Source organism: Anoplopoma fimbria, chromosome 20 (genome assembly GCF_027596085.1).
Source record: "Anoplopoma fimbria isolate UVic2021 breed Golden Eagle Sablefish chromosome 20, Afim_UVic_2022, whole genome shotgun sequence".
Lineage (NCBI taxonomy): Eukaryota > Metazoa > Chordata > Actinopteri > Perciformes > Anoplopomatidae > Anoplopoma > Anoplopoma fimbria.
Window position 1 is genome coordinate 21,370,362 of NC_072468.1, and position 25,970 is coordinate 21,396,331.

A 25,970-nucleotide genomic window follows, 5' to 3' on the forward strand; every position below is an offset into this window, starting at 1 on the left:
ACTGATCAATGTCAATTATTTCAGTTTGATGCATTTTACAGATTCAACAAAAAAGTACTGGAAAGATTATCACCCAAAAAGCAAGAAATTATCATATTTCAGTTTTATATTCCCATTCTTTTGTATACCTACTCTTGCCTACATCCCATAATTTTCAGATTTTTAATCCCTATCATTGGAATTGTTATCAAATACTGTTTTTGCAGTTTCACAATTGCCAACGTCAACCTTTTGTTGAAAGAGTGTTTCATAGATGAGTGCTTCAAACAAATCCAACATCTAATAGTAGTTCAGACAAAAAGATCATAGGAACACCATTTTGTCTGTCTTTCAAAACCTTTTTTTTTTTTAAAAGATAGATTTAAACAACCAGAAAATCACTGACATTTGTCACATTCCTTAAAGGGATTTTATTATGAAGGCATCATTTGAAGGTAATTTTCATTACAATGTACATGTGATTAAAGATAACAAACCTGGTCACATTATTAAATACACAGTGTCAGGCTCAGCCGAGGAGGCAGTGTGAAGACATTGCTGGCACTTCAAGCTGAATATCCATTTTTAGATATGTTTCACTTGCCAGCAAGCAGTTCGCTTGTCACATTGTTCCAATGCAGTCTAAGGTCATACTGCTCACAGGACAGGAAGTTCCAACCTCACAATCCAGTTCATTTAGCTGTTTTCCTCTTTTGTATCCCGGGCCTTTTTTTTATATTTCAGATGGTGTCATCCAAATGTTCGTGCAGCCTCTCTCCCCTGTTTCTGTGCCTGTGTCGCCTGAAAAGAAACAAAGTGTCCAATTCGGATCAAACAGCAGTGACAAACCGAGCGCTGGCTCGAGTAAACAGGCAATGGTTGTGTCAGCAGACACAGTCTGGCCTGTCATGCTTTGTGCCTGTCACTTAGGATGCTATAGCTGTGTAGCATTTTGGTGTTTTTATTTTGTATCTTCAGTTAAAAAAAAGTATTTTTTAAAGCAGCGCCTACTGTTGTGTTATTTTCTCCAAGCGTATGGCCTGAAAATGAGATTTGTGTCTGTGTGCATTACTGTACCTCCACAGCAGAAACGCCAGAACTCCTCCAAACATCAGCAGGAGGACAGAACACAATACAGCGGCTGTTGTCCCTTTGCCCTCTGTCTCACAAGATGCTGTCAGCCAGGAAAAAGACAACCAATAAGGGGGAGGAAAAAAACCCATCATCTGACATGGCTGGCCCAAAAAGGCCAAAAAAAGGTCCTTTGCAACAAGCCTGTAAAGACACTAAACTGACTGGAACAGCAACAGCTAACAGGAGGTATCCTAAAATACCCCGACTGTCTTTGGATCATCACGCCTCTTAGCAGATACGAAGAATTGCATTTTCCGCTTGTTTAGCAACAGTGGTAGCAGCGGTAGCAGGAGAAGTGGCGGAAGTGATTTATTGATCGCACTGTGGAAAATCCTTTATCACTGAAACACTACCAGTGATACGATACACGGATCAAAGTGCAATGAGCAAGAGTTTCAGAGCTTCTTTGCTGATAGAGAATTAACCAAAACAGTTGTGGGCTGTAAAACCAAAAGAATGTGCTGAAAAATACTCTCGGGATTTGCCACTAAGTGAGCCCTTTCTTATTAAAGATAATTTAATTTGTTGATAATTTAATTTGTTGCCACTTCTCCTTTTTTTAAAATTTATTTATTTATCTTGTCTTTCTTACTATGTCTCTTGTGTGCACTTTACTCTATGCTGCTGTAAGCCTGCAAATTTCCCCGCTGCGGGACTAATAAAGGATTATCTTATCTTATCTTATCTTTATATACAAATATTGATCTGTGCAGCTTTATATGAGGCGTATGCTCATTTTCAGTTTGAAACATATTTTGAGTTCATAATAGAACATGTTTGGAAAAACTGTTTTCTTTTTCTTTTTCTAATTCTGTCTGTTTTAGCGCCTGACTCGTTAAGTCTAGACATTACATTTCTAAGAACAGCATAATTCCTTTGTTATAGAAGAACAAATACACACTATGGTCTCAACTCATACCTGCAGTGTATGTGGCAGAACTGTGGCCCATCTTGTTGCTGACCATGCAGGTGAAGTGGCCGCAGATGGGAGTCTTGGTCACAAACAATGTCGTTCCATCTCCGGAGACTCTCCCCACAGTCTTGGTGATGGCGACTCTCTCATGGAACCAGCTGAAGTGGGGCTCCGTCCCCCAGGCTTCGCCACAAACCAGCGTGGAGTGGGACACGTTGACACTGACCGAGACGTGGTGCACCGCCTCTGTGAAGACAGATGAGAGACGGCAGGGATTAGAATGAAAAGAGGTGATAGGAAGCGGAGGTAAAAACTCTCTCTAAAAAAGAATAATGGACACATGGCTGTCCAAGCGGGTCGCAGACAAAGAATCATTAGAGACGTTTAACGCTGTCGGGAGAAAACTGTCTCAGCTTCACGGACAATAATGAGATGGGAGAGTGCGGCATAATGTCTGAGAATGAGATGATGGAAAGCCCTGGAAGCTGAGCGAGCAGATGTGGAGAGGAGCTGATGAATTGATACTGTTAGAGCAGACAGATGAGAGTTAAGGCAATGGAAGGTTTGACAAAAAACTCTGAAGCTACGACGCCACCAGACTCGTCTAGAAGCACAGACACAAAAGGAAGACCCAGTGAGCAGAGCCTATAGGCAAATTTCATTTCAAGTGTTTCATTATTAAATGAGACATCCACAATCAGAAAGAAACCATGCCTGCTGGGGTGAAAAATAAACACATTCATTATACAGTTGGTAATTGTTTGAGTCAACACTAGAAAGGCCGGGACATCGTAAGCTGATGAGCATTTAAATTATTCCTGCTTTCATATCATTACTTATATAAAAGGCGACCTCTTACAACCCCAACATCCACTGATCCTTTCTGTCCATAGGACCTTTTTCTTGCCTATAGATTGTGGAGGCCGCAATTATTCATCCATCAGCTCATTTTTGCAATCGATCAATGGTTCAGCTAAGTCATAAAATATCAAAAAAGCCCATGTTTCTGCTTTCAATTACTTATTTTCTCTGAAAAACTGTCAAAAAAGCCAAAGGGATTCAACAGGGATTGTTGCCAAAAATGTCAAAAAAATAACTTTGAACCTCAATTTCTAATCCAATACAGAAAAAGAAAATGTATTATGATTGAATGCTACTAAATGGACCTTGAGGTGAGAAGGCTTTGTCGAAAAAAAGGCTGTTAAAATGAGAACACCTGCAAATCCTCTTATTGGAGAAGCCGTAACCTTCAAATGTTGGTCAGTTTCATTTGATGGATAAATCAAAGGGCAACATCACACACATTTGAGTTTGATCGCCACTTTCACCACTAAATAAAAATACATTCAAGGTGAGGTTATTATGGTATGTTGTCTAGACTCTAGAGGACAGAATTACTAGAGAGAGGAACTTATGTGAAGTCAACACTACAGAGTGGGGCCATGATCAAGTCTAATAAAGTGACTGCATGCATACTTCTCAAACTCAAGTTGCTCTTTAAAAATGGTATTTTATAATAAAATAAGTTTTTTCATTTTCGTCAATTGCCTGATTGATGAATCTAATAGTTTCAGCAATATCTCTGATGTTGACTCAGTACTTGGCCATGATTACACTCATAAGCTGAGTATCATACATACCATAGTTCCTGACGATGCAGTGTGCAGTTGTCTTGGCCCCTTTGTGATCCGTCACAGTCACAGCGTACACGCCGCCTTCCGCTCCGCTGTATCCATTAATCTGAAGTGTCGTCTCCTGCTGCTCCACGTTCACATGGACATTTGGCCTCGTACCAGCACACTCGGGGCCTCTGCCGGGGCAGGTGGCCAGCGTCACTCTATCGGGGGAGATTCCAGTTTCAGGCTCCCATTCCCAGGATACCGCGGAGACCTCTTCAAGGGGCCCATGCTCGATCCGAGCTTTCAAAACCAGACTGGAGTCTGGCACTACATGCACAGGCTCCTCATTGAGAATGCGCACCGACATACATTGGAGCCCACATGGCACTGAGGAGAGAGATTGAGACCATTTGTTATTGCATCGAAATGGAGCTTACATGCATCATACAGTTTGTTTCTATTCAGATGACCAGTGTGAGTCACAGTAGTTCATATTCATCAGTCCTGACCTTTTGGTTTACTGTTGGGGGAGAATATATAGCTTATAAAACAAACGATGACATAATACTTCATCTCTGTCCCCAGCATACACTTTATGAATATGTATGGCTGCTTTCTGTCAAACAATGTCAGGCGATGATTTATGGCGCATGACAGCCATGCCTAATGTGATATCCATCAAACCACATCAATATCTTAAAAATCTGTGTCAAGACTGCAGTGGACCTGTTAAGCCTCTGTGCATTCACTACAAGGAGTATTAATCACATGTCTTAACTTGATAGGTAAGGGATGAAAGACATGTAAATAATGCAGGTGTGGGCACTAATGTCAGGATGCAATGCTGAAAAATACTGTTTTCTTCCTGTAGTTTTGTGACAGTTTTTTAAACAGGAATCTTTCGGCCGGTGGTTCCAACAAAAAGCCTTACACAAGAGGAGCATCAGGGCAGCTCTCCAGCTCAGGAAATACTGTAGGTCCATAACACCTGCTGATGTAGACAGAGAACAGAGAGAGGAATTTGTCCATGACCTCAGCAACAGCATACCGTTTCCTCTTTAATTGTGCAGCAGGGTTGCCACCACAGCAAGAATAATAACATCACCTCCAGAGAAAATGTAAAATTAAAATGAGAGCAAAAAAAAAATAAAAAAGCAATTAAAGCAGCATGTCCCCCTGTTGGAAAATGTAATACAAATGTTAAGGGTATTCTTTTTCTCTTAATTTATTTGTGAGGCACCCGGAGAACAGCAGTATTGGCATTGCAGACAGAACTTGGAACCAAAATTGGGGACGGGACTACAGCCAAAACTGAAATGAACCCCCTCAAGCACAGCGTCTACAACTAAAACACAGAGAGAGAGAGCGAGAGAGGAAGCAGGGCTAGCAGAGCAGCAACACAACCCTAACCTGCATGCGTTAAATATACCCTGAAATTCCCTTTTGCTGTTTACCTCGAAGTCATCCACATCAAAAAGGCCCCAGAGTGGGATTCACCTACCTCTCCAAAAAAAATTGAGACAAACAACACAGTCGATTGCCAGAGCTCTTCCACTTCACTTTCTCAGAGGGTTAAGGTGCACTGCAATTCACTCGGCGAGTAGATTTATGGCACAAAATAAAACAATATCTTCAAAGCAGTTGCCATCGCATTGCGAGATATAATCTAGTTAAAGGTGTCAGTTTCTAGATCTACCGCTGTTGCTGCACACAACTTCAAAAACAGGAGTAAAGCTAAATGTTGCAGGACTGTCTTCTCCTCTCTGCTCGGCTGTTTCTCAGCCTGTCAGGTCCAGTCAGTGAGTCACGTAGGCGCCACCTTGTTTTCAAGCAGTTTCCTCCCCTCCCTGACTCCCCCCTCTTTCCTGTACAGTAAAGGCCTCTTTCTTCTTTGTGCCTCGTTGCTTTAAATAAGTCAACTTTCCATTGTAACAGCCCACCCACACCCACACCCTCCCCCACCTTCCTCATTCCAAACCTGCCCGGGTCCTCCTCTGACCTATGTCCAAACACATGCTCCCACAACAATACGACATGTTCGGTTCGGGTTTTCACACCACTGTGGGTTGAGCTGTTTGTAAACAGAGATAAATGCAATGGTATTCTTCTGAAGGGGAAACCAGTGACAATGTTGGAACTCATTATGAAATAGGCTTTGTACTGCAGGTTTCTTATCCAGCACGAACACTATTTGCCCCGCAGACACAACACATTGCCTTGGCTTTGGATGTAAAGAGGAAGTAATACATGAATTACCCTATTCTCTTTTTTTTTCTCTTTTAAATAATTGTCTCTCATGCAAAGGGGGGATTTCGATGATTTTATTCTTCTTCCACAGGGATTATTCAGAAGAAAAACCCTTTAAATACAACGGTTTAATAAATTAGATGCTGATTTAGTGGAGTCACATTCAAATTATGTTCATATTCTTTTATAAATCTGAATTTATACCTCAGCTTCTTGCATGAAAAACATCTGTCGAGCAAGATTATGTAATATGATTGAAAGCTCTAAAACAGCTTCTAAATAGACTTTGAGATGAGTTTGTTTCCTCAGCTACGAGCCTCTTTTACACAACGAGAGCAGTGAAACTTAATGACATCAGTTATTCAGGGGTGAGCTCTGCAGTTTCTCACTTCATGAAACGCATCCTGGGGCAATGATGTAACGAGTGATTTGAAACTGATTATAAATCCATTTGTATTTGTAGAGAGGTTATGAATAATCATGGGAATCACAGCTGTGGCTCCCACTGAGTTCTTTGTTGACAGGAGTGCTGTTAGCTGGGATTAACCAGTGGGTGGCACTAATACATCAGCTGAAAATATCAACACTTAGCCTATCACATTAGCCTCTTTTTCTTCAAACATGCTCCTGTTTCCATGTGAAAAATAAGTCTGGAAATGAACTTGAAATGAAGTAGTGCAACATCAACTCTAAAATTGCATATAGTGGAATATTTTCCTTTGACAGTACCAGTTTGGACACACCTTCCCATTCTATGGTTTTTCTTTATTTTTATTTTTTTCTACATTGTAGATTAATATTGAAGACATCCAAACTATGAAGGAACACATATGGAATTATGTGGTAAACAAACAAATGCTCAACAAACCAGAATATGTTTTATATTTTAGATTGCACAAAGTAGTTGAATGAGAAGGTGTGTCCAAACTTTTGACTGGTACTGTACCTCAGAATTGTACCTGAGCACTTCCCACCACCTGTTACTCTGCTGCAGCGCTCTCGCAGGCTGCTGGCCCTTTAAGAGGACAGGTGAGTCTGTTACAGGTAGTGGTTGAGAAACAGGAAGTTGACTCATAAGTTCTGGAGCACAAACCCACACGGAGTATCAATAAACATGAAGGCAGAGGGAAAATACTTTGGTAAGTTTCACACAGCTTACTCCTCTTATTGCTGTGTTGTTTTAGTCAGGTATAATGGAAATGTAATAACATATGGCACAGTTATTATCTGTACAGGCTGCAGAACTGCTTACATTGATCATAACATTTTTTTTTCTTGATTTTGCATCTGAAATACTCTCATCTCTCTGCAGACCGGCCTGACTGAAGACATGAGACAACCTTTGCTCCTTCTCAGTCTGTCGCTGGCAGGTAAAACAATTTCCACTGACAGCTTTTTTTTCTTCTTCTGCTCAGACAGTAACGTTGAAATGGTTCAAACAGGCTCACAGAAGTCTCCAAAGGGAAGAGGATCGGTTGTCTCTTCTGTGGGAAGTAAAAAAGAAAAATTTTGGAAAAAAAACCAGGCCAGGGAGGGGACGATGTGGTATTCCAAGCACGAGTATAAAACAATTTTCAAACACAAAGCTCGTCTTAAAACCAGCGCGGCTGCATTCCCGTCTGTGCACTGACTGCTGAGTGACGTGATGCCTTCAGGGCCTCCTCACAGGCTGCTAGATCTGAACTGTTGTGATGATTCAGAGTGACTGGGAGGTCACTGTTTCTAAATCTGTATGCCATTTAGTTATTTGTTGATAGGGATGGGCAGTACTGCAGCTTTTGGCTACAGACAGTATTGATACGTAGTTGTTGCTCATGCATGAACAATGGGACAAACGTCCAATGCCGATACTTGGTTTTTGGTTATGAAATAATGACTTTGCATGTGTTAAGATTGTTCAGTCCGGGTCAGACTGCTTTAAATGACATAAATCACAGAGTTAGCAAAATAACAAATGCATAAATTTGACAAGCTGTCTTGTTATTCGCCTAACATGCACAATTTAAGGAATAAAGCTGGTGATAATCTATTTCATTATTGTCAACAAATGAAAAGAGACCAAAACCAATAATGGTATAATCCTACTAACATGTAGTGTTTGTGTATCTACGGACTGATATGTCATTATCAATGTCCACACACTATACAAAACACATGTGAGCAACTAATTGTGAATTAATCCGTCATATGCTGTCATTCTGCTGTAAATAAAACAAGAGCACCAAATGTTACTCCGCAGATGAAACTAGTCCTCAACAGATGCACTATTTATTCCTGTTTGAGCAACATTTGTTTAAGCCACAGTGCCCAGCTGTTGGAAATTACCCCTGAAGAAATGTATTTGAGCAGTTTTTAGAGGTTTGCAACTTCAGTAAGAAAAAAGGGGGGTTGGTTCTACAAACAGAAGTATTTAGAAACACATTGATACATTGCTGGTTTTGGTCTTTTAATAGGATTTATTCACAATAACAAAAATAAGAGAATAATTCCCGCCGGCATTGTATGTCTGCAAAGAGCTTGCATAATGTGTACCAAATGAGTAAACTCCCTACTCTGGTATAAAACAGTGTTGGAAGCATAAAAATGATCAACTTTAGGTATTTGGGAGGCAAAATGAGAACAGAAAATTATTACAAGGAATGTAAATGATATTTTAATTGTTGATTAACTAAGGGTAGTTGTTCATGCATGAAAGATAATTAAAGTAGCGATCGGCAACATCAGCAAGTTAAATATTAATTGGGCTGTTTTCTATCTCAGTTCAAAATAAGGATTTAACCTACACCGTTCATAAAGGCATTTCTTTTCTTCTTCTATTCTAAACGCCTGAGCTAAACGTCTTTGGGATTTATTTTACGTTTTCAGGAGCAGCAGTAAGTTTGGAATAAATGTAGGACAAATTTAGAGTGAAAAGGTAGACTCGCCACCTTCCAGTTAATCTCAGTGGTTTATCATCAGTTCAACACAGTTGTCGTCATGACTCCTGGGCTCTCTGCCATTGTTCATTTAAGGTACATATCTGGAGCTAAATCACTTTAATAGTTACATATTAATGTTGACTCTTACATTCGTACTTACAACTTATTTGAATTGCTCTTGTGTCCTTGTAAAAAACAATCCAACAGCACATGAAGGCAACAACGCTGTCACTCATTGGAGTTTTGTCCTTTCTGACTCATGTATGTTTATTTTTCAGTCTCTATTGATAAAGCAACAAGGCTCTTGATATTTTTAATCGGGCACCAAAACATTTTTGGATGTATTTAAACAACACTGTGTGGGAACCTGAACGCAATCCATCTCGCTGTTGGCTCTTGTCGTTTTATACTCTGCTCCCCTGTGAAAACTGTAAGGAGCAGTCCAGCCAAACTGATCAGGACCATATTGATTTCATTCGCTATAATTTATTGGCCAGAGCTTTCTTGCCTGGTAGCTTTTATATGCCAGTAAAACGGCAATGAGAATTTAGCCTGAGTCTCCCAGCCGGAATTTGGAAAACCAACACAAACAAGGAGGACTGGCAGTCAAATACAAAAACACTGATTTTCCTCTCATCTTCACTCACAAACAGACTACAGATGGACAAACAGCATACAATAGTCGTATGCCTGTTAAATCAGTGGTTTCTTTACAACACTGTTTTTGAAAAATTGCCTATGCACCGCTGATTCTTGAGAAGAGAGACGGCAAATATGATTTCGACACGGCTTACGTTAAGTCTGCCCAACAAAAACACAAAATGGATGTTTACCTTGGGATCACTTACAATCCAAAAAACATGGTGTGAAATCTTCCAGGGAGAATAGAGTGTGTACCTTACTAATAGGTTTTTGCCCCATGAGCCCACTCCTTGTGTATCTATAGATTTTGCCCTCTGTAGTGGAGAAAGAAGCATCCACATCCTTTGCTTAAGTAAAAGTACCAATGCATCAATTTGAAAAAACTCTATTCCAAGTGAAAGCACTGCCTTGAAATTCCCAGTAAAAGTGCAGAAAAGTATCATTATCATTTTCTCAAAGTATAACGTAAAGTTTTGCAGAAAAATGGCTCCTCTAACAGAGTATTTTATTATTAAATTGCAAATACTGATGAGTCAGTGTGTTGGCTGCATTTCACTGTTGTAGCTGCTCAATGTGGAGCAAATGTTACAGTAACTACATTCCTCCAGAAGGTCACAAGATAAATCTCAGGGGTGGTAATCATGAATGTATTTGTTTTGATTTGATTAATGTTTTTCTTTTTCTGTATCTTTTCGATAATTTTACCTCTTTGGACCATGAACATTTATTTGAATGAAACAATTTTATAGGGGAAAATGTCTTTATGGTCTTTATGGAACTGCTAACAACTCTGAAGCTGTAAAAAGGGCCCCCAACTTGTCACTGCCTTTTTTTTGTGGAAAATGTTTGGAACCACTGGTGTGAACTTTAACAATACATTACATTTCAAAAGCTTTTCTTCGGGATAGCAACGTCTGTCCGTTCTGTTGGTTGGTTTGTCAGCCATATGTTTCCCTCAGGATGACTTGTAATCACTTTGGTGATCCTTTAACATTCTCTCTAGCGCCCCCATCTGGTAGAATCTATGTTTTGTCCAATACTTTGGTTTATGACCAAAATACCTGCAAAGTGAATGACCGTTCCGTCAGCCTCGGATGTACTTTGTGTTTACAGCTAATTCTCAAATGTTAGAATACAATGTCGTCCATCTTCTTACAGTCTATGGTATAAAATATGATGACATTTAAATACTCAAGTAAAGTACAAGAAGCTCAATATTGTACTTGAGTAAATGCACTTAGTAACATTCCACCACTGGTTCTCTCTACTTTTTATTTTCGGTTTAGTCCTCCTCTCTGCCAATGTGCTGGCTCAGAACCAGATAGCGTTCCAGTTCCAGACGAACCCGGTGCTCGTTCAAACTGGTGCCGAGATCAAGTTCACGGTGCTGACAGTGTCCCAGGTGTTTTCCATGACATGGCAGTACCAAGGAGGAGTCACTGTGGGTTCGTGGTCCGGAGTATCTTCGTCGATTAACCCTGGGACCCAGTTCGAGGGCAGGATCACCATCACTGCGACCCAGCTCCGAATCCTAGGCGCCCGGCTCCGAGATGCGGGGAACTTCACGGTGGAGGTGACCCCAACTGGTACAACAGGCCTGGTCCCCGGCTCCAGATCGGTACAGCTGAGGGTGTTTGGTAAGAGATAAAGAAGTGTGAGTGAAAATAAGAAAGAAGAAGAGGAGGAGGAGGAGGAGGAGGAGGAGGAGGGAAGGGACGTTGGGAGGGGTGGTGAAGTGTGCGGTAGAGGATGGTTTCGAGGGAAGCGATAATGTTAAGGAGGAACAGAAGGGAGTAAAAAGAGAAGAGGGAGGATTTGGGAGTAAGAGAATTAGTCTGGGAGGTATAATGAAATTAGTGACCCATAGAAGGCGAGGTAAAATTAATGAAAGAGGAGTAGGAGGGGATGAAGCCAGTGGCTCAGGGCTTTATGCTAATAAAACCCATTTGATATGCAGCTCTCATGCTCTTAGATGTTTGATATTGTAGCCATCTAAATATGTAGCGTCCCATTTGCACACAGTAGTAGTATTTGCATTCATTTGCATTCAGTACTGTAATAAAGCCTGAGCGGCAGAGGGTCTCTCTTTATTTTCAGCCATCAGCCCACACTGGAGGGATGACGATGTTACAGTCTTTCTCATTCCTCCTACCAGCAGCGCTAAGAGGGTGTCGGGGTGAACAAATTGTTAGAAGCACCAGTCCATTATAGCCGAAAAGGTCACATTCCCCAGACTCTCAGCAGCTAGTTCATGTCATGGCACATCCGCGTACTTGAGCACGCCTCCCAACCTCCTACTCGCTCAGAATAACGTACTCTGGAAATGAGTAAAATCCTAAAATATAAAAATGATTCTGCTGAGTCACAGATGGGCAGAAAGTGAGTGATTAGAGCTTTTTTTGGTAGCTGCTCGAGTGTTTTTGTTTGTTTGCTGTTGCCACTGCGGTTCTCTCTTAGTCACAGCCTTCTCCCGTCTGCACGCCCCCCTCTTCTCCCTCTCCAATTATTTAACTTAGGCTGCCCGCCAAGAGGCATCTCGGCTACCACTCACACCGTCTGCCCCCTTTATGCGCCATCTGTGCCTCTATCGGAATCCTGTCCCCTTCTCAGCTCTCACTTTCTTTAAATTACAACAAATTACCCTCAACAGAAACATAAAAGTGCCCTCTATTGTTCTGTCACTCCAACTTTTGAATCGAGCTCTCTCATATTCTCATGTCTCTATACAGTAATGGTGCCTTTGAAGAAATCTTAACGGTGTAATTAAGCTTTTGCAACTCTTTGGTAAAACATCTTTTTTTTTTACTCTCCCTGTAGATACAGTGGCTGGGGTGAGTCTGTTGGTTCCCTCGCTGGCGGTAGAGGGAAGAAATGTGAGTCTGAGGTGTACGTGGACTGCCGGGACAGATATCACGGTTCAGTGGGGCAAAGGAGGCGCAAACATCCCCGTCGACGCCAGGATCACCATCTCAGCCGGCTCTCTGGTCATCAACCCGGCCCGGCGGAGTGATGCCGGGGAGTACACGTGCACCGTCAGCAACCTTGTCAGCGCCCAAACTGCCACAAAGAGCCTCACTGTTTACTGTGAGTTTGCACCGATCAAGACAAGTGGCAGCTAATCTGCTGCAGCCACTGCAAACAACAGTAGCTTATCTACTCTATCTACATTGGACTGCTCGCACTGTCCTGGATTGCACTCGGATTGCATAGGACGTTCTCCCATAAGCTTGTTGTGCTGCTGCTAGCTTTGTCTTGATCACATCTTTAGCGTCTGATGTGACAGACTCAAAGTAATATCCCAAAGCACTCAATCACCCAAACAGCATACTTGAGTGGCTCCCAGCAACCGCTGTGTCTGAAAAGTAAAGCCAATAAGGAAGGGCCTTTAACTTTCATTCTTCATCCGATTGAGTCTATGAGAAAATGACCCTACTTCTCACTTGATTTATAACCTCAGTAAACATTGTTAATATGATTTTATGGTCTATATTACTAGTTTAAAATCTTCAATGATGCATGATGTTCATTATTGAAATGATGGTGCCATTTACAGTAAAATAGACAAAAGAAAGCAGGACAGGGTAACAAAATTATTTTCATCCTTTGATTTCTTAATTTCTCACTCTATGAATAGAACAATCAAGAAATAGTGAAAAAAAAAAGCCCCTCACACTTTCCCAGAAGCTGAGGCGGCATCTTAAAAGATGATTTACAATAATATGAAACACATCCTCACATTTGAGACGCAAAATGGTGCAAATATTTGGCCTTTTTAAAATAAATTACATGAAATATTAAGTGCTGATGATCTTATTCGGTGTCTTGCCGAGAATTGGACGAGATGATTGATACCACTCTCATATTTGTCAGTTTTACATGAAGCTGGAACCAGCAGCCAGTGAGGTTAGCTTAGCATTCAGACAAGAAGCAGGTGCAAACAGTTAGCATAGCTCTGTCCAAAGATAACTAAATTCGCCTGCCTGTTTGTCTTTATCTGAGCAAAATTTAGTTAAAACCTAAAAGTTAAAAACCTTTTGAGTTGCATAATGGCCAAATTGTCAAATTATTCCCTGTAGTAAAACTCTTTTCACTGCTTCGGATGGCTTGAAATTCAAGTGATCTTACAAAAACAGACTGCATTGTTTGTCATCGTCATCATTGTTGACTCACTAACACTAAACAGAGTTGAACAGCAGGCTGCAGTTTTCTACCTGGGGTGTGTCTCCTCACTCTCCAAGCCCGCCACTCAGGTTCTACAGTAAATAAGACTTTTTTGAGCCACATTTTTATTCAAGAGTTTGCAGCCATTGGGATTTCAGATTTAAACATCCTACAAGAAAGTGCACGGCTCCTTCATTAGCTCAGTAATACTTTGACCGGGTCCAGAAGGGGTCATCAAAATTACTTTACCCAGACGAGGTGACTTAAACCCATAATTGAATAACTGATGAACCCTTAAGCTGAATAAATCATCTGTGCATTAGAGTCAGATTTTTTGGGGGAACTTAGATTTTCTTGATTTTACTTTTGAACCAAATATTTCTTAATGCTGATAAAGATGTCCTCTGATCCACAACATTTAAACAGATGGCCCTGACATCCCAGTGCTGACCATGGATACCCCCAAAGAGTGTGTCGGTGGAGGGGACGTGTTGGTGGGACAGACTGTGCGTCTCACCTGCATGTCTGACTCTCTGCCACCTGCCCTCTTCGCATGGCAACGTGAAGGGCAGGTGGTCGCGTCGGGCCAGCCGGACAGCGGGGTGCTCAGCCTCCAGACTTTCTCTACGTCTGAGAGCGGCCTCTATGTCTGCACGGCCAGAAACGGCCTCACCGGTGGCACGTCGGAGCAGGGGATAGACTTGGCAGTCGTAGGTGAGTTATGGCGGGGCGCTGACCTCTCTGTGACTGATAATAATGACGGTTGGTTTTGGACTCTGTTCCTGTACCTGTCTTCACGACAGGAGAGGGACAGAAAGTATCCTGGGAGATTGATCTGGTGAGAGTGTGGTCAAAGTCATTCGGTGACTTTCACACATACGCTCTCCTCCGTTTATTTTCATTTCTTTGTCTCTCTCGCTGTTTTTCCTTCATCATCTTTTTTTTTTAGAATCTTCCCCTCCTCTCCTCAATTGTTTTTTTTCTTTTTGTCCTTTTCTCTGTCTGGGCTCCAGACTCATTATCTTTATTAATTCTCCCCCTTTGACACCATTCTTTCTGTTCCAGCCACATGTCTGAATGTAGGGGAAGTGGTGGGGATTGTGATTGGCTGTTTGCTGCTGATCTTAATCATCGTGCTCCTCATCGTGCTCATTGTCTTCCTCGCACGACGGAGGAGGGGTGAGTTTGTGTGCGACCATGGACATTTTGTTTGTCCACTATTTTATATATCATGCCGAATCATCCATGTTTTATTGCACCACAGTGATTTATTTTTGTTATTTATTTTATTACAGCACAACAAAGACAAAATGATACTGCGGTGCTTGTGCAGAAGACCAACCCAAATCCCGGGCCTATAGTAAGCCACAGTAAAGTTTACATATGATTCAGCCATTGATTTTGACTTTAGCACCATCACATTGACAAGATAAAGGGCTTTTCACAAATTAACCTTCTCATTCCATCTTTCTTGTGCTGTCTCTGCTCTCCCCTCCCGTCATTTTTCATCTGCTCCCATTAAGCCTCCAGATCCACAAACTAATGGTGCAAGAGATTCGGGCCAAGGTCCCCACCCCCCACTCTATCACCTGAACACACACACACATCAGCCTGACCGCTTATACACAGGCCCGCGTGAAAGCCGCGGCAACCCACAGACGCTGCCGCTGAACGGGCTGCACCACTCCGACACACACCAACACAATGGTGGTACCCGCACAAATGGACTCCTACACAATGCCTCTCAGAACGCCAATTCATACCCACACAATGGCATTGACAACCGGGCTTTCATACAAACTGATGCTCAAAATGCAAACACACTCCCGAACCCACAGCAGCAAAATCCCAACATTCTCATACAGACCGGTGCTGCCCAGGGCGGCGCCCAGCCGCAGGCGGTCCATGTCAGCCTTAACACGCTGCCACAAACTGCCCAGCAAAACAACAATGCACAAGTACCCACCATTCATGTTAATCTTACCTCATACCCAAACACTAGTCAACAGACCCAGGGAGACAACTCATTTCCACTTACCAATACAACAAATTATAACGCTTTACAAAACCAACAAAACTTGATGCATACAGGGCAATTAAATCCCAGAATGCAAAGTGGGCAGTCCTATCCTAGTGACCCCCAGCTGAATGGTCACGTAGAAGCAGGTCAGCCTGGACTAGTCCCGACTGGATACACACACTATAACGGTAATAACACTCCTCAGCGAAACGCCAACACGCAGACCTACCAGGAGCCAGAGTCTCATCGCCGATCCGATAGAAACTCTTGGGATCTCCTTAGAGTGACCCCGGCGTACACTCCTCAGCGAAACGCCAACACAGAGACCTACCAGGAGGAGCCAGAGCCTCGTCGCCGGTCCAGTAGAGACCCATTGGATCTCCTCAGAGGGACACCAGCGTATCCAACCGGCACACCTCCAAGAGGACACGCATCACCTGAGTACACCTCTGACTATACAGACTACACTATCCATCCTCCCATACGAGAGGTAAGGACGCCAAACAGATCCCAGCCTCGACCTCGGAGCCAAACCCCTTCCCGGGGCAGAACGCCACCCAGACAAGATGCACCGTCGGCGGACAGACGGACACGGAGCCGTTCGGCTGATCTTCATGGCCCAATCACTCGCAGTGTAACACAGCTCGAGGCTGAGCGCCACACACAGAGAAGTGGCCACACACAAAGGCAGGGCGCTCAGCGAGACATCAGAGGATCATCTGGTAGCCAGACTGCCCCCAGGCAGGAAGCCATGCACAACAATAACCCTCAGGCACTGCCTCTCATGAGCCAGCAGGCCTCTGTGGGCCGCTCTGCTCCGCCACAAGGGCCGACGACCCAACAGGGACCAACCTCACCGCGGGGTGCAGATTCAAGAGCTTTGGCTGATCCTAATCACCTTCCACAGGCACACATGGCCCAGCAACACAGAGCAGCGCCGATCCAAACACCACCACAAGGCTGGGGCCAACAGACACATCCTGTCACAAATGGTGCCAATCAGCCTCGCCAAGGAGGCACTGCTCCAGTCCCACACTCCTCTGCCCAGCATCATCCCAGTAACCTAACCCAGGCTGCACTTACAGTGCACACTGAGAGGAGTAAAACATTTCAGAATAGGAAACAACAAACCCAGGCTACTCTGCTTCACCCGGGAACACAGGCACGTCTTCCCGCTGCTGCTGCGGCGGCTCCCCACGCACCGATTCCTCCACCCGTTATCCCCCTTGCACAGTTCCAGGCGCTCCCCAAAAAGCAGCACAGATCCCCAGCTAGAGGTCCTCATCCCCCCAGACCTCCTGTTAACGTACCGTTGGCTCAACGACCCCAACAAGGGCAACAGCGGCCCGCCAACCATCATCACCATCCAGAAAACGGCGCACACAGGCATGCCCAGGCCCGCGGCCACAGACACCCCTCCCACTTCACCCACCCACAGCAGGTGAGTGAGACACAGCATGGTGTTTTGGAACTGCAGCCCAGAGTAGCCATATGTTTATTGATATTACAGATTTCCAGCACACGTTTTTTCCTCAGATGTGCACTTACGTCTGTCATATCATGTCATGCTTCATGTGTATCATTGTGCGTGAGTGCAGGCCAGTCTTCACCTGCAATGTTACCTCGACAGTTTGTGCTTTTGTCAGCAGTGTGAGCTTCTTGAGGGATGCTTGACAGCACTTGTAAATGGATGTAGCATTTTTGGTCTTTTTGGTGCCATAAAAATGTATTTAGTCTTGAGTGTTTGACACTGTGGCATTTTGTTTTAAAAAGTAGCATGGTGTTTCGGAGGTTCTGCCTCTTCTTCTGCATGACATGTTGGCAATGAAGGGCTTGTTGTGTCTTTCCAGCATCAGGCTCCCAGAGGGAGACCAAGATGATGACAGATGTCAGCAGACTACACTCTACGACTTTCTCGCATGCATCTACTGACACAAACAAACAGCTGACAGACGTGATCCAATATACCACCAAGCAAGAGTGACTGCACACGGTTCCGCTCTCAGAAACGCTGCCATACTCTGGTATCTCAGTCATAGTCATTTTTTAAAAAAAAATTTATGAAAGAAATCTCCTGTGGGGATGATAAAAATGTAACCTTTTGGAATAGAGTCTTGTCAAATTAAGCTTAATCTACATAATTAAATAAGCTATATGATGATACTGGAGGATGTTTAGATACAATTTTCTTCCCACATCAACAACCCTCCTCTCCAAACACACACTAAACCCTCATGTATTGTACTATTTTGACTTCCTAAGCCCTGGTCATGCATCAAACTTTGCCGACAGCCTGCGCAGAGTAGACAAGTTCAGTGATCCATAGCTCTTGACCGAGCTCGCCTCCTTTCATCCATTCATCATCAAAGCTAAACAACACTACCTTGACAAAAGGTAGTGTTGGTGCTGCCATGAATATGTGTGATTCATCTGTTAGTTACAGGCGGTAAATGAGAAGATTATTGGCCCCTGGGTGACGGTGACAATTATAGAGGATGAGATCGGCCATAGGGGTGGTCTTTAATGTACATGGAACTATTTATTTTGCGCCTTCTGTTTACAGATGCCTCCTGTGACACTTCTCAATTAAGCAGATTTGCCTCGGTGGCGCTCAGAAGGAATGCTCAGCTAACTATGAAGGGGATCCCATAAATGGATGGGCGCTTTATTAATTAAATGCTTTAAATGACTTGGGAAAATAATCACACCCGTGCATGAATGAGGTCAGCACAAAGAGTCGAGCTGCCACGCTTTCCGCTGAAAAAGCACATTGTAACCATTTGCTGTCTGCCCTGGGTCATGAGCAGCAGATTTTAATCAATGGGATGCTGTTATTACTTTAACAGATTATGTATTTATTGATTTATTATGTTTGTGCTTTATTTTAAATTTGTAATAATGTATTTTTTTAAGTTGCACCAATTGATGTCAATTCCATTATTATTGAATAAATGTCAATTTCATATGGAATTTCATGGATCAGACTGGTTAATTCTATATGTTTATTATGGTGAACAAATCCCGAATGAACTGATCCTACAAACAAGTGACGTATCTCATTCCTCCATTGTTGTCTAATAAAAAATAAAAACACATCGGTGAGCTACACATTTGCTCTGGGGGACATGGTCCATTATAACCATAAACATGAGCTCTGTAGTTTATTGGAGTCGATGGCCCATTCGCTATCCTGCTGTTGTAAATTCACCCTTGCACCAAATGTGTATTAATCCCCACTAGAAAATAGCACGATTTACTGCTGTGAGAGTCACATTTTACGAAAAGCTACAGCATCCAGCTGTTGAGGGAAATTACTTAGCCTTTTATGAAAACAAAATAGTGCTTTTTTTTTTTTCTTCAGACATGAATCTTAGCAATAAATTGTCAAAGAGCCACAAGCATGGAAGGGATGTCAAACGTATGCATAGTTGTTTTAAAAAAAAAAAGTTTTTGTGGAACTTGACAATGATGCCTCATTCTTCAACATCAAAAGATATAAACTGAACATCCAAGTTTGAAAACTGACATGAACAAATACACAGCACATCTGGCCGATCCAACCAAACATCTGGAGCGTGAGATAGCCTCTATTGCCTTGAAAGATTGTGCTGTTTTTTCAGAAAATGAATGCTTGTATATAGTTAATACAAATGTTGAATATCCATTTGAGATGCTGCAAGCACAGTATTCCATTATCTTTGCTCCTCAGGAAGAATTTGTACATTTATTGAGTTTAAGAATTGTTCCAAAATTGTATTTTCGAAACAATAATAAAGAAGTTTTATTAAGATGTGTGCTTTCGTATTACTTGGGTGAAGTCAACTGTTCAAATTCGGAACATTATTATATTTCCAGGATAGTGGAAGTCACTTATGTAGACTATTCACAGCACTATGCACAATCATTACTTTATTTCGCCTCTACTTTCAAAATGAGTGCATTCTCCCAAACATGAGGGTCTTTTGATTTTCAGTACAAAAAACCTCCTTCTGCATGTTGACGGTAAGTCAGACCAACAAATAAAACCCTATTTATTCTGGTACTCCTCTGAATCACAGAGCTGTTTGCAGTCTGGGCATATTTCTGCTCACTGTGTCTATAGTGCTAATTATGCATGGTGCCTGTGTACACCGAGCGCTGCTGTTGATTCTCCTCAGATGAATCTGTTCCTTCGGCTTGTTGTGGCGGTGCAGAGCGTGTGTTTGGATCACAGCTTCATCACTCTCCCAATCCCCTGCTCCCACTTGTACGTCACCTCTGATGAACAGTCCTGCTGCTCACTATTGGAAACACTTCACAGAAGTCTAGCACTGTAATGAGTGGAGATGGAGTGCATTTGAGTACCTGGTGCTAGAAAAGGTTGCGACATTGCCTGCACCGGCTCCAGGTGAAAGCTTGGATTTATGAAAAGTTTGGATCAGTTTTACAAATACTGTTCCTGCTGCCTTTGGAGTGAAGTGGGTTGTTTATGGTCTAAACAACTGGAATTACAAGACCCTGTGTCGTCTTGAAACACACTTCACAGTGAATCACAAACGCTGATGTGGCCTCCTTCCCTGGGCCAATTTGGATGCAAATCTACTGGTGTTGTTTTATTATACTGATTTGCCGTGATTTACTGTGACTGCCGCAAGTAATTGTAATTGTTTACGCATCCCTTTGGAAGCATAAATTAAAGGCAAACATTACTCAAGTGCACTGTGTGTAAATAGGGCATATTTTAAGTATTGATGAATGCTCGTTTTTGGTGTGTGTCAAAACTGCAGCAGCAGAGAGCTTACCTGCCTCAAGTGTGTGTGTTCATTTTACTCTGGAGACTATTTGCAGAGGAAAACTTAATACAACAAGATGGCCAATATAATCTGAATCCAATTTTAATTCAAATTCTGTTCGGCTCAGCAGGGACACATATTTTCTGTAGATTTGATTGCATTTTGTAGTTTAAAATAACAAAGGAGGTGCTATAAGGCCAAGGCAGAATTTTGTCGAATTACCTAGTGAATCCCCTCATGTGAACAAAAAGTCATGATGCTACTTTTCTTTTGTTCATAGCAGTGATGGTGATTACTCTCTAGCACCAGGGAAAATAAAGAGGTCAGGAACGATAGTCCTCAGATGTCAATGATTGAAGTGAACTAGGTTATTCTTTTGAAATCCACGTGCCCATCTCTGTCAAAGTGTCCTTGAACAAGACACTGAACGGCTGCCTCTGTGCACTGACCCCCCCTTTAGTGAAAAGCCACATGAGTCTCAAAGGAATATGAAATGAAACAAATATATGATTAAACGTTACACACAAAAAAACCTCAACATTTTCGAGCTTGACAGTATGACCCTGAGTTTATAGCTTCCGTCTGTGCCACAGCCAATCTATCCAGTCAAGATGTCCTTGAACAGGACAGTGAATCCCCAACAGTTCACTGACTGTAAATGGCTCTGGATGGGAGTGTAAAAAAAAATGTAAATCACATCCCCAAACTGCACCATGGCAGCCAGGGACTCCATGCATCGTCATCCCACAAGGGGGAGCCATGAGAGAGGACTTTTGAGGTTATCTGTTGATCATTTCCCACCCCCTCCCCCCCTCTCCTCAAGGCCTTCACCATCTGTGCAACTTTGATGCTGACTGCTGAAATTAAAATACAAGCCATAGGCAAAGTTATTCCTGTCTTTAGTCCGGCACAAGAGAAAAAGAAATACAGTCGTGTGCAACAACAAGGAAATCCTCAGTTGTCATTTGGCTTGTTATGCTTAAAGGTGAACTGTTGCCTTCAGGGATGCATATCAAACACGAGGAACTTCAAAGAGTTCTGTGTCTTATCGTAATCTTTTGTCGAGCGTATCATGTCGCTTTTCATATTGTCACCATACTCTCTCTTTGGAAAAAAGCTTATTTACTGATACTTCTAAGTAACACAAACTGAGGACTTTAAAGACTTTGTAATAGATCTTTGATATCCTCTGCGGCTTTGAAATACAAATCCATTTGTCCTAGATAGTATTGTAGTGTAGATACACATCCATATTTACAGATGTTTTCCCTTGTTATAATCCGATGTTAAAAGGAATGATAATGCGTGCTGAAAATATAACCAACCACAGAAAACACCCATGACACCAAACCACTAAACACAATGTAAACGGAAAACATAGGTTCACCTTTTAGACTGAAACCACAGGCGAAAAGCGGGAGGAAGATGCAAAGTGCACAAACGTTATCTGTTAGAAAGTTCTAAGAAACAGCACTTTCTTCGAACTGCAACGCAGATAGTTCTTCTCATAATTAAGCCATGTGTTGCAGCAAAAAAAAATCCAAAGTCAGCAAAAAGAAAAGAAGAAAGATGATCGTACAAAACAGAGCAGATGCACGAGTAACTATATGTGAGGCAAGAACATTTAAAGGAAAGCATCAACGTTACTTGCAGTTAGAGAAGGGATGATTTACAACATGGGGGTTTTGTGTCTCTCTGTGCAGTTAATATATTCCATTACTTAATGCATTTTGGTCCACTTTCTGTGTGAAGCTACATTCTTACATTGGAGAAATTAGTGTTGATCATAGCAGACCAAGTGAGACATGAGCAGCAAAACAAGTGTATTGATTTGAGCAAGAGTGTTTTCTATTTCTGACATTTCTTTTCATTTGTAAGAAGAAGAACGTGTTATTTCTTCTGTCAGAAGTGACATAGCTCTGTGTGCAATGCTAGCACAACACGCTCCAGCATATTGCAGAGCCTTGTTCAGATTCTGCATTACACCCAAACAATTGCTGCAGGCCATGTTACCAACCCAGACACCTACAAGTAGACAAGAAGTTCAAATACCCCAACAAACCAAAGTGAGGTGACAGAGATCAGTGCATGAATCCAGAAGGAAAACTTCAGCGAGTGGACAGAACGAACAACTCAGCTGAGTGTGTTTTGTGTCCACTGTAAATTGTGCAGATTAATACGAGAGATGAAGAGGATTTAGAAAAAGAGAGAAGTCAGCTTTATCTATCCATCCCACTCCTGTCATGCTGAGTAATTGTGCTGTATGTGGCAATAGGAGCAAAATCAAACAAGTATTTCTGCCATGCCTGCAGTGTAGACCATATACTTTTTTTTATCATAAGTCAGTGGAACTTTAAAAACCCTGCAGGATTGAAGCTAAACTCTGCTTTAAGCTTGACTTATGTTTGCACGACACTGGCTGGTTGGATTCCAGTTCCTGGACCTCCACTGGTTTATTACACTGGCCTACTTTCTTGAGACCGTAAAGCCGAGCACACACAATCAAAAATACTCACCACAAAGGTACTGCGTATGTGTGTATGTGTGTGTGTGTGTGTCTGTGTGTGTGTGTGTGTGTGTGTGTGTGTGTGTGTGTGTGTGTGTCTGTGTGTGTGTGTGTGTGTGTACTGAAGGCAGGTTTTTTACAGCCGAACCATTGTGTAACTGCACTAATGTCTGCACAGCTGCTCTGCAAGCTCACATGCTACAGAGTAGCCTCCCATAACTATAGAGTCCGCTTAGCAGTAATGATGTGCTCAAGTGCTCTTCCTGCCCTGTGGACTGTATGCACTTTCAGCCATCACTCATGCCAATACAAACACACCAGTAACCTTATTATGAGGTAATATCATTGGTCAGGCTCTTGTTGACATCCCTGCATCCTCAAGCATATATGTGAAAGTATGTTATTTGATTTGGATGTGTTGCCCTACTTATTTGGGTTCAGCAACTCAGCCTGACTACGTTTTAAAAATCTAAATATAGCTTTTTACACCCACAGGAAGAAATGAGAATGGATTTGAGTGACAGATTTGCCAACGGTAATTAATTTATCTGCGTTTTAGCGACTCATTTAACATTTCTGTTTTGCAGTATCTCGTCAACTCAAATTTATTTGCATTGGTCTCAGTCACAGATAATACTCTAAAAAGAACATTAGGGGTTTAAAACCGTGAAAGTACACATACACACACACACACACACACTCACATACACACACACATTTATATTACTGATAAAAATCCGCTAAATTCAAAATAACAAAACATAAAGGTAGCACTTTATTTCATCCCTCTTATTTGACATTTATAGGCAATACATCAAAGCTTAAGTATACCATCATGAATGAAAGGGTGTGTTGAATGTTTGTTCAGAATAATATGCTGTGCCACAGGAAATGTGATTACAGCTGTGTCATACTGCGTAGTCAATCATTCATTCACTGTCTATACACCATTACAGATGCTTCGAAGGAGAAGTTATAGTTCTCCATTAATAAACACTTAAATGTCCTTGTGACTGCTTACATCTACATTATAGTGTTTTAAACCATTTATATGGTGCTTATGAATACTACATAAAGATGTTATGTAGCAACAAAAATCAAATGGAAATATATATCCTTGGGAGGACCCAAAGCTGCCAGCTTTATTCTTCAGAACTGCTTGTTGGATGGTTGAACAGTATACTGAAACCCCTGATGATAATGATAATTAGGAAATGGAACAGAAACTAAACGGAAATGATGTGAATCAGTGAGCTGTCGTTTCAGGATTGTTGACGTTGCTTGTCGACATAAAGGTCATCATGAGGACATCTGATACACCACTGCTACTTGCCCCCAAAAATACAATAAGAAGATTCTGAGTTCAAGCCTTGATGGAAGGGGGAACCAGCTGATATGCAACTTTGCCAAAATGATCAGTTACTCATCGAAAAGCTGAAAAAGTTTTGTTTTGAGAATCTATTCTTTGCTTTAGTCCTACATAAAAACTACCATCCTTTGTTGTTTTTTTATTCAATTTGTAACAATATTAATTAGTTTATTTCCAGAATAAGTCATTTACTAACATCACTTTAGGCTCTGTTAAATTGTGATGGGCTTTTGTCATTATCTCTGGCATTAAAAAACAAATGATGAATCCTAAAAATAGAATTAATAATGAAAACAAACATTGGTTGCAGACCTGTGTGTCCCAACGTGTTCCTGCAAATTTTGTTTTTTCTTGACCTTATGTTACAAACTGTGGCCCAGAAAGCCTTGGAATATCTCTGCCCTTCAAAATGCCACTGTGGTGCCACGTGACCTCGTGTTCAGCAAAGCCTCTGGGGGAGTTAACGGTGACATTTACAAAATGTTTTGGCTTCACTTATATAGAATTGCTCACTATATATATTTTCGAACAGCTTTTGATAAGGAAAATATTTTCTTAGGGACGTTGAAGGTCTTTAGGAAATGACATTTTTGCTGACCTTAAAAAAGTGCTTCTATCAGCCTGACTAAACAGAAGCACTTCAAAGGAACACTGTAATGTACATTATTTTTTATTAATCTTTCCATTCTGCAGTGGTAAAGATTTAAAAGCTGATTTATAGAGCCCTAAACACCAGAATCTTTATGAGACACTATTCCTTATTAGATTCAATTATTAATGCTTTTTGCATTTTTAATCTCCATGCAGATACTTAAGTAGTCATCAGTACATTTATTAAAAGCTGCTATGATCAATACTTTGATATAAGAGGCTCTGAAAAAACATTTCACATCTGAATCAGCTTTGAGCAATGGGGTCCTACAAGGACACACCATTCTCTGTTAGTCAGAACAGTTTCTGTACAAAAACAACCAACAAAAGAATTTCTGCTTTTGTGATTTTGTCAGTGCTCTTCTCGCTGAGGTGGGTCGACCTCAGTTGGGGGCCTGATGTCAAATTATACGTGCACCAGTCAGAGTTTAGAAACATGTTGTTAGAGGTCAGTGAGGTCCAACGTGCAGTAACAGACACTGGTGAACTGTCTCAGGAGTTTTGTTTTCTAGCAAAACAAAATCCAGGACAGTCAACAGGTTTCTAACTAAATCACTTTTGACTGTTAAACTACAGTGTGAAAAAAACAACAAACAGAACTTAAGGTTAACTCCTAGAAATGTCTAGTACTTAGTAAATTGACTTGTACTTGTATTGAGCTTTTCTAGTCTTATGACCACTCAAAGCGCTTTTACACTACATGTCATTCACCCATTCATACACTGATGACAGGGGCTACTATGCAAGGTGCCTCCTGTCCATCAGGACTCTAACTAATCAACCAATCATACCCATTCACACACCGATGGTACAGCCTTCAGGAGCAACTTGGGGTTAAGAGTCTTTCCCAAGGACACATCCACATGGACTACTGGAGGCGGGGATCGAACCGCTGATCCTCTGATCCTCTGATCCTCTGATTGGAGGACGACCCTTCCTTAAATAAGCAGAACATATTTAAGGAAAGTATATAAAGTATATAGTTTATATATATATATATATATATATATATATATATATATATATATATAGAGAGAGA

At 41.8% G+C, this 25,970-nt stretch overlaps 2 protein-coding genes across 4 annotated transcripts; one reads left to right on the forward strand and one right to left on the reverse strand.

Moving 5' to 3' along the window:
* Positions 1 to 377: 377 nt before the first annotated feature.
* On the reverse strand, positions 378 to 5,496 carry si:dkeyp-97a10.2 (uncharacterized). Of its 2 annotated transcripts, none has more exons than XM_054622012.1 (6): positions 5,147 to 5,496; positions 4,577 to 4,633; positions 3,667 to 4,032; positions 2,033 to 2,272; positions 1,057 to 1,153; positions 378 to 780 (listed from the first exon to the last, which is right to left on the reverse strand). In XM_054622012.1, exons 2-6 carry the CDS (start codon positions 4,626 to 4,628, stop codon positions 720 to 722), a joined length of 816 nt encoding a protein of 271 aa, XP_054477987.1. In that variant the 5' UTR covers positions 4,629 to 4,633; positions 5,147 to 5,496; the 3' UTR covers positions 378 to 719. The 2 variants fall into 2 exon arrangements, with proteins under 2 accessions (XP_054477987.1, XP_054477986.1); XM_054622011.1 differs by having other exon boundaries at positions 4,577 to 4,636; positions 5,147 to 5,495.
* Positions 5,497 to 6,947: 1,451 nt separating this feature from the next.
* si:dkeyp-97a10.3 (uncharacterized) lies at positions 6,948 to 18,546 on the forward strand. Of its 2 annotated transcripts, XM_054621837.1 has the most exons (9): positions 6,948 to 7,031; positions 7,205 to 7,262; positions 10,739 to 11,089; positions 12,270 to 12,536; positions 14,040 to 14,327; positions 14,679 to 14,792; positions 14,909 to 14,973; positions 15,137 to 17,074; positions 17,484 to 18,546. In XM_054621837.1, the coding sequence occupies exons 2-9, from the start codon at positions 7,223 to 7,225 to the stop codon at positions 17,511 to 17,513; spliced, it is 3,093 nt and encodes a 1,030-aa protein (XP_054477812.1). In that variant the 5' UTR covers positions 6,948 to 7,031; positions 7,205 to 7,222; the 3' UTR covers positions 17,514 to 18,546. The 2 variants fall into 2 exon arrangements, with proteins under 2 accessions (XP_054477812.1, XP_054477813.1); XM_054621838.1 differs by lacking the exon at positions 14,679 to 14,792.
* Positions 18,547 to 25,970: the final 7,424 nt, after the last annotated feature.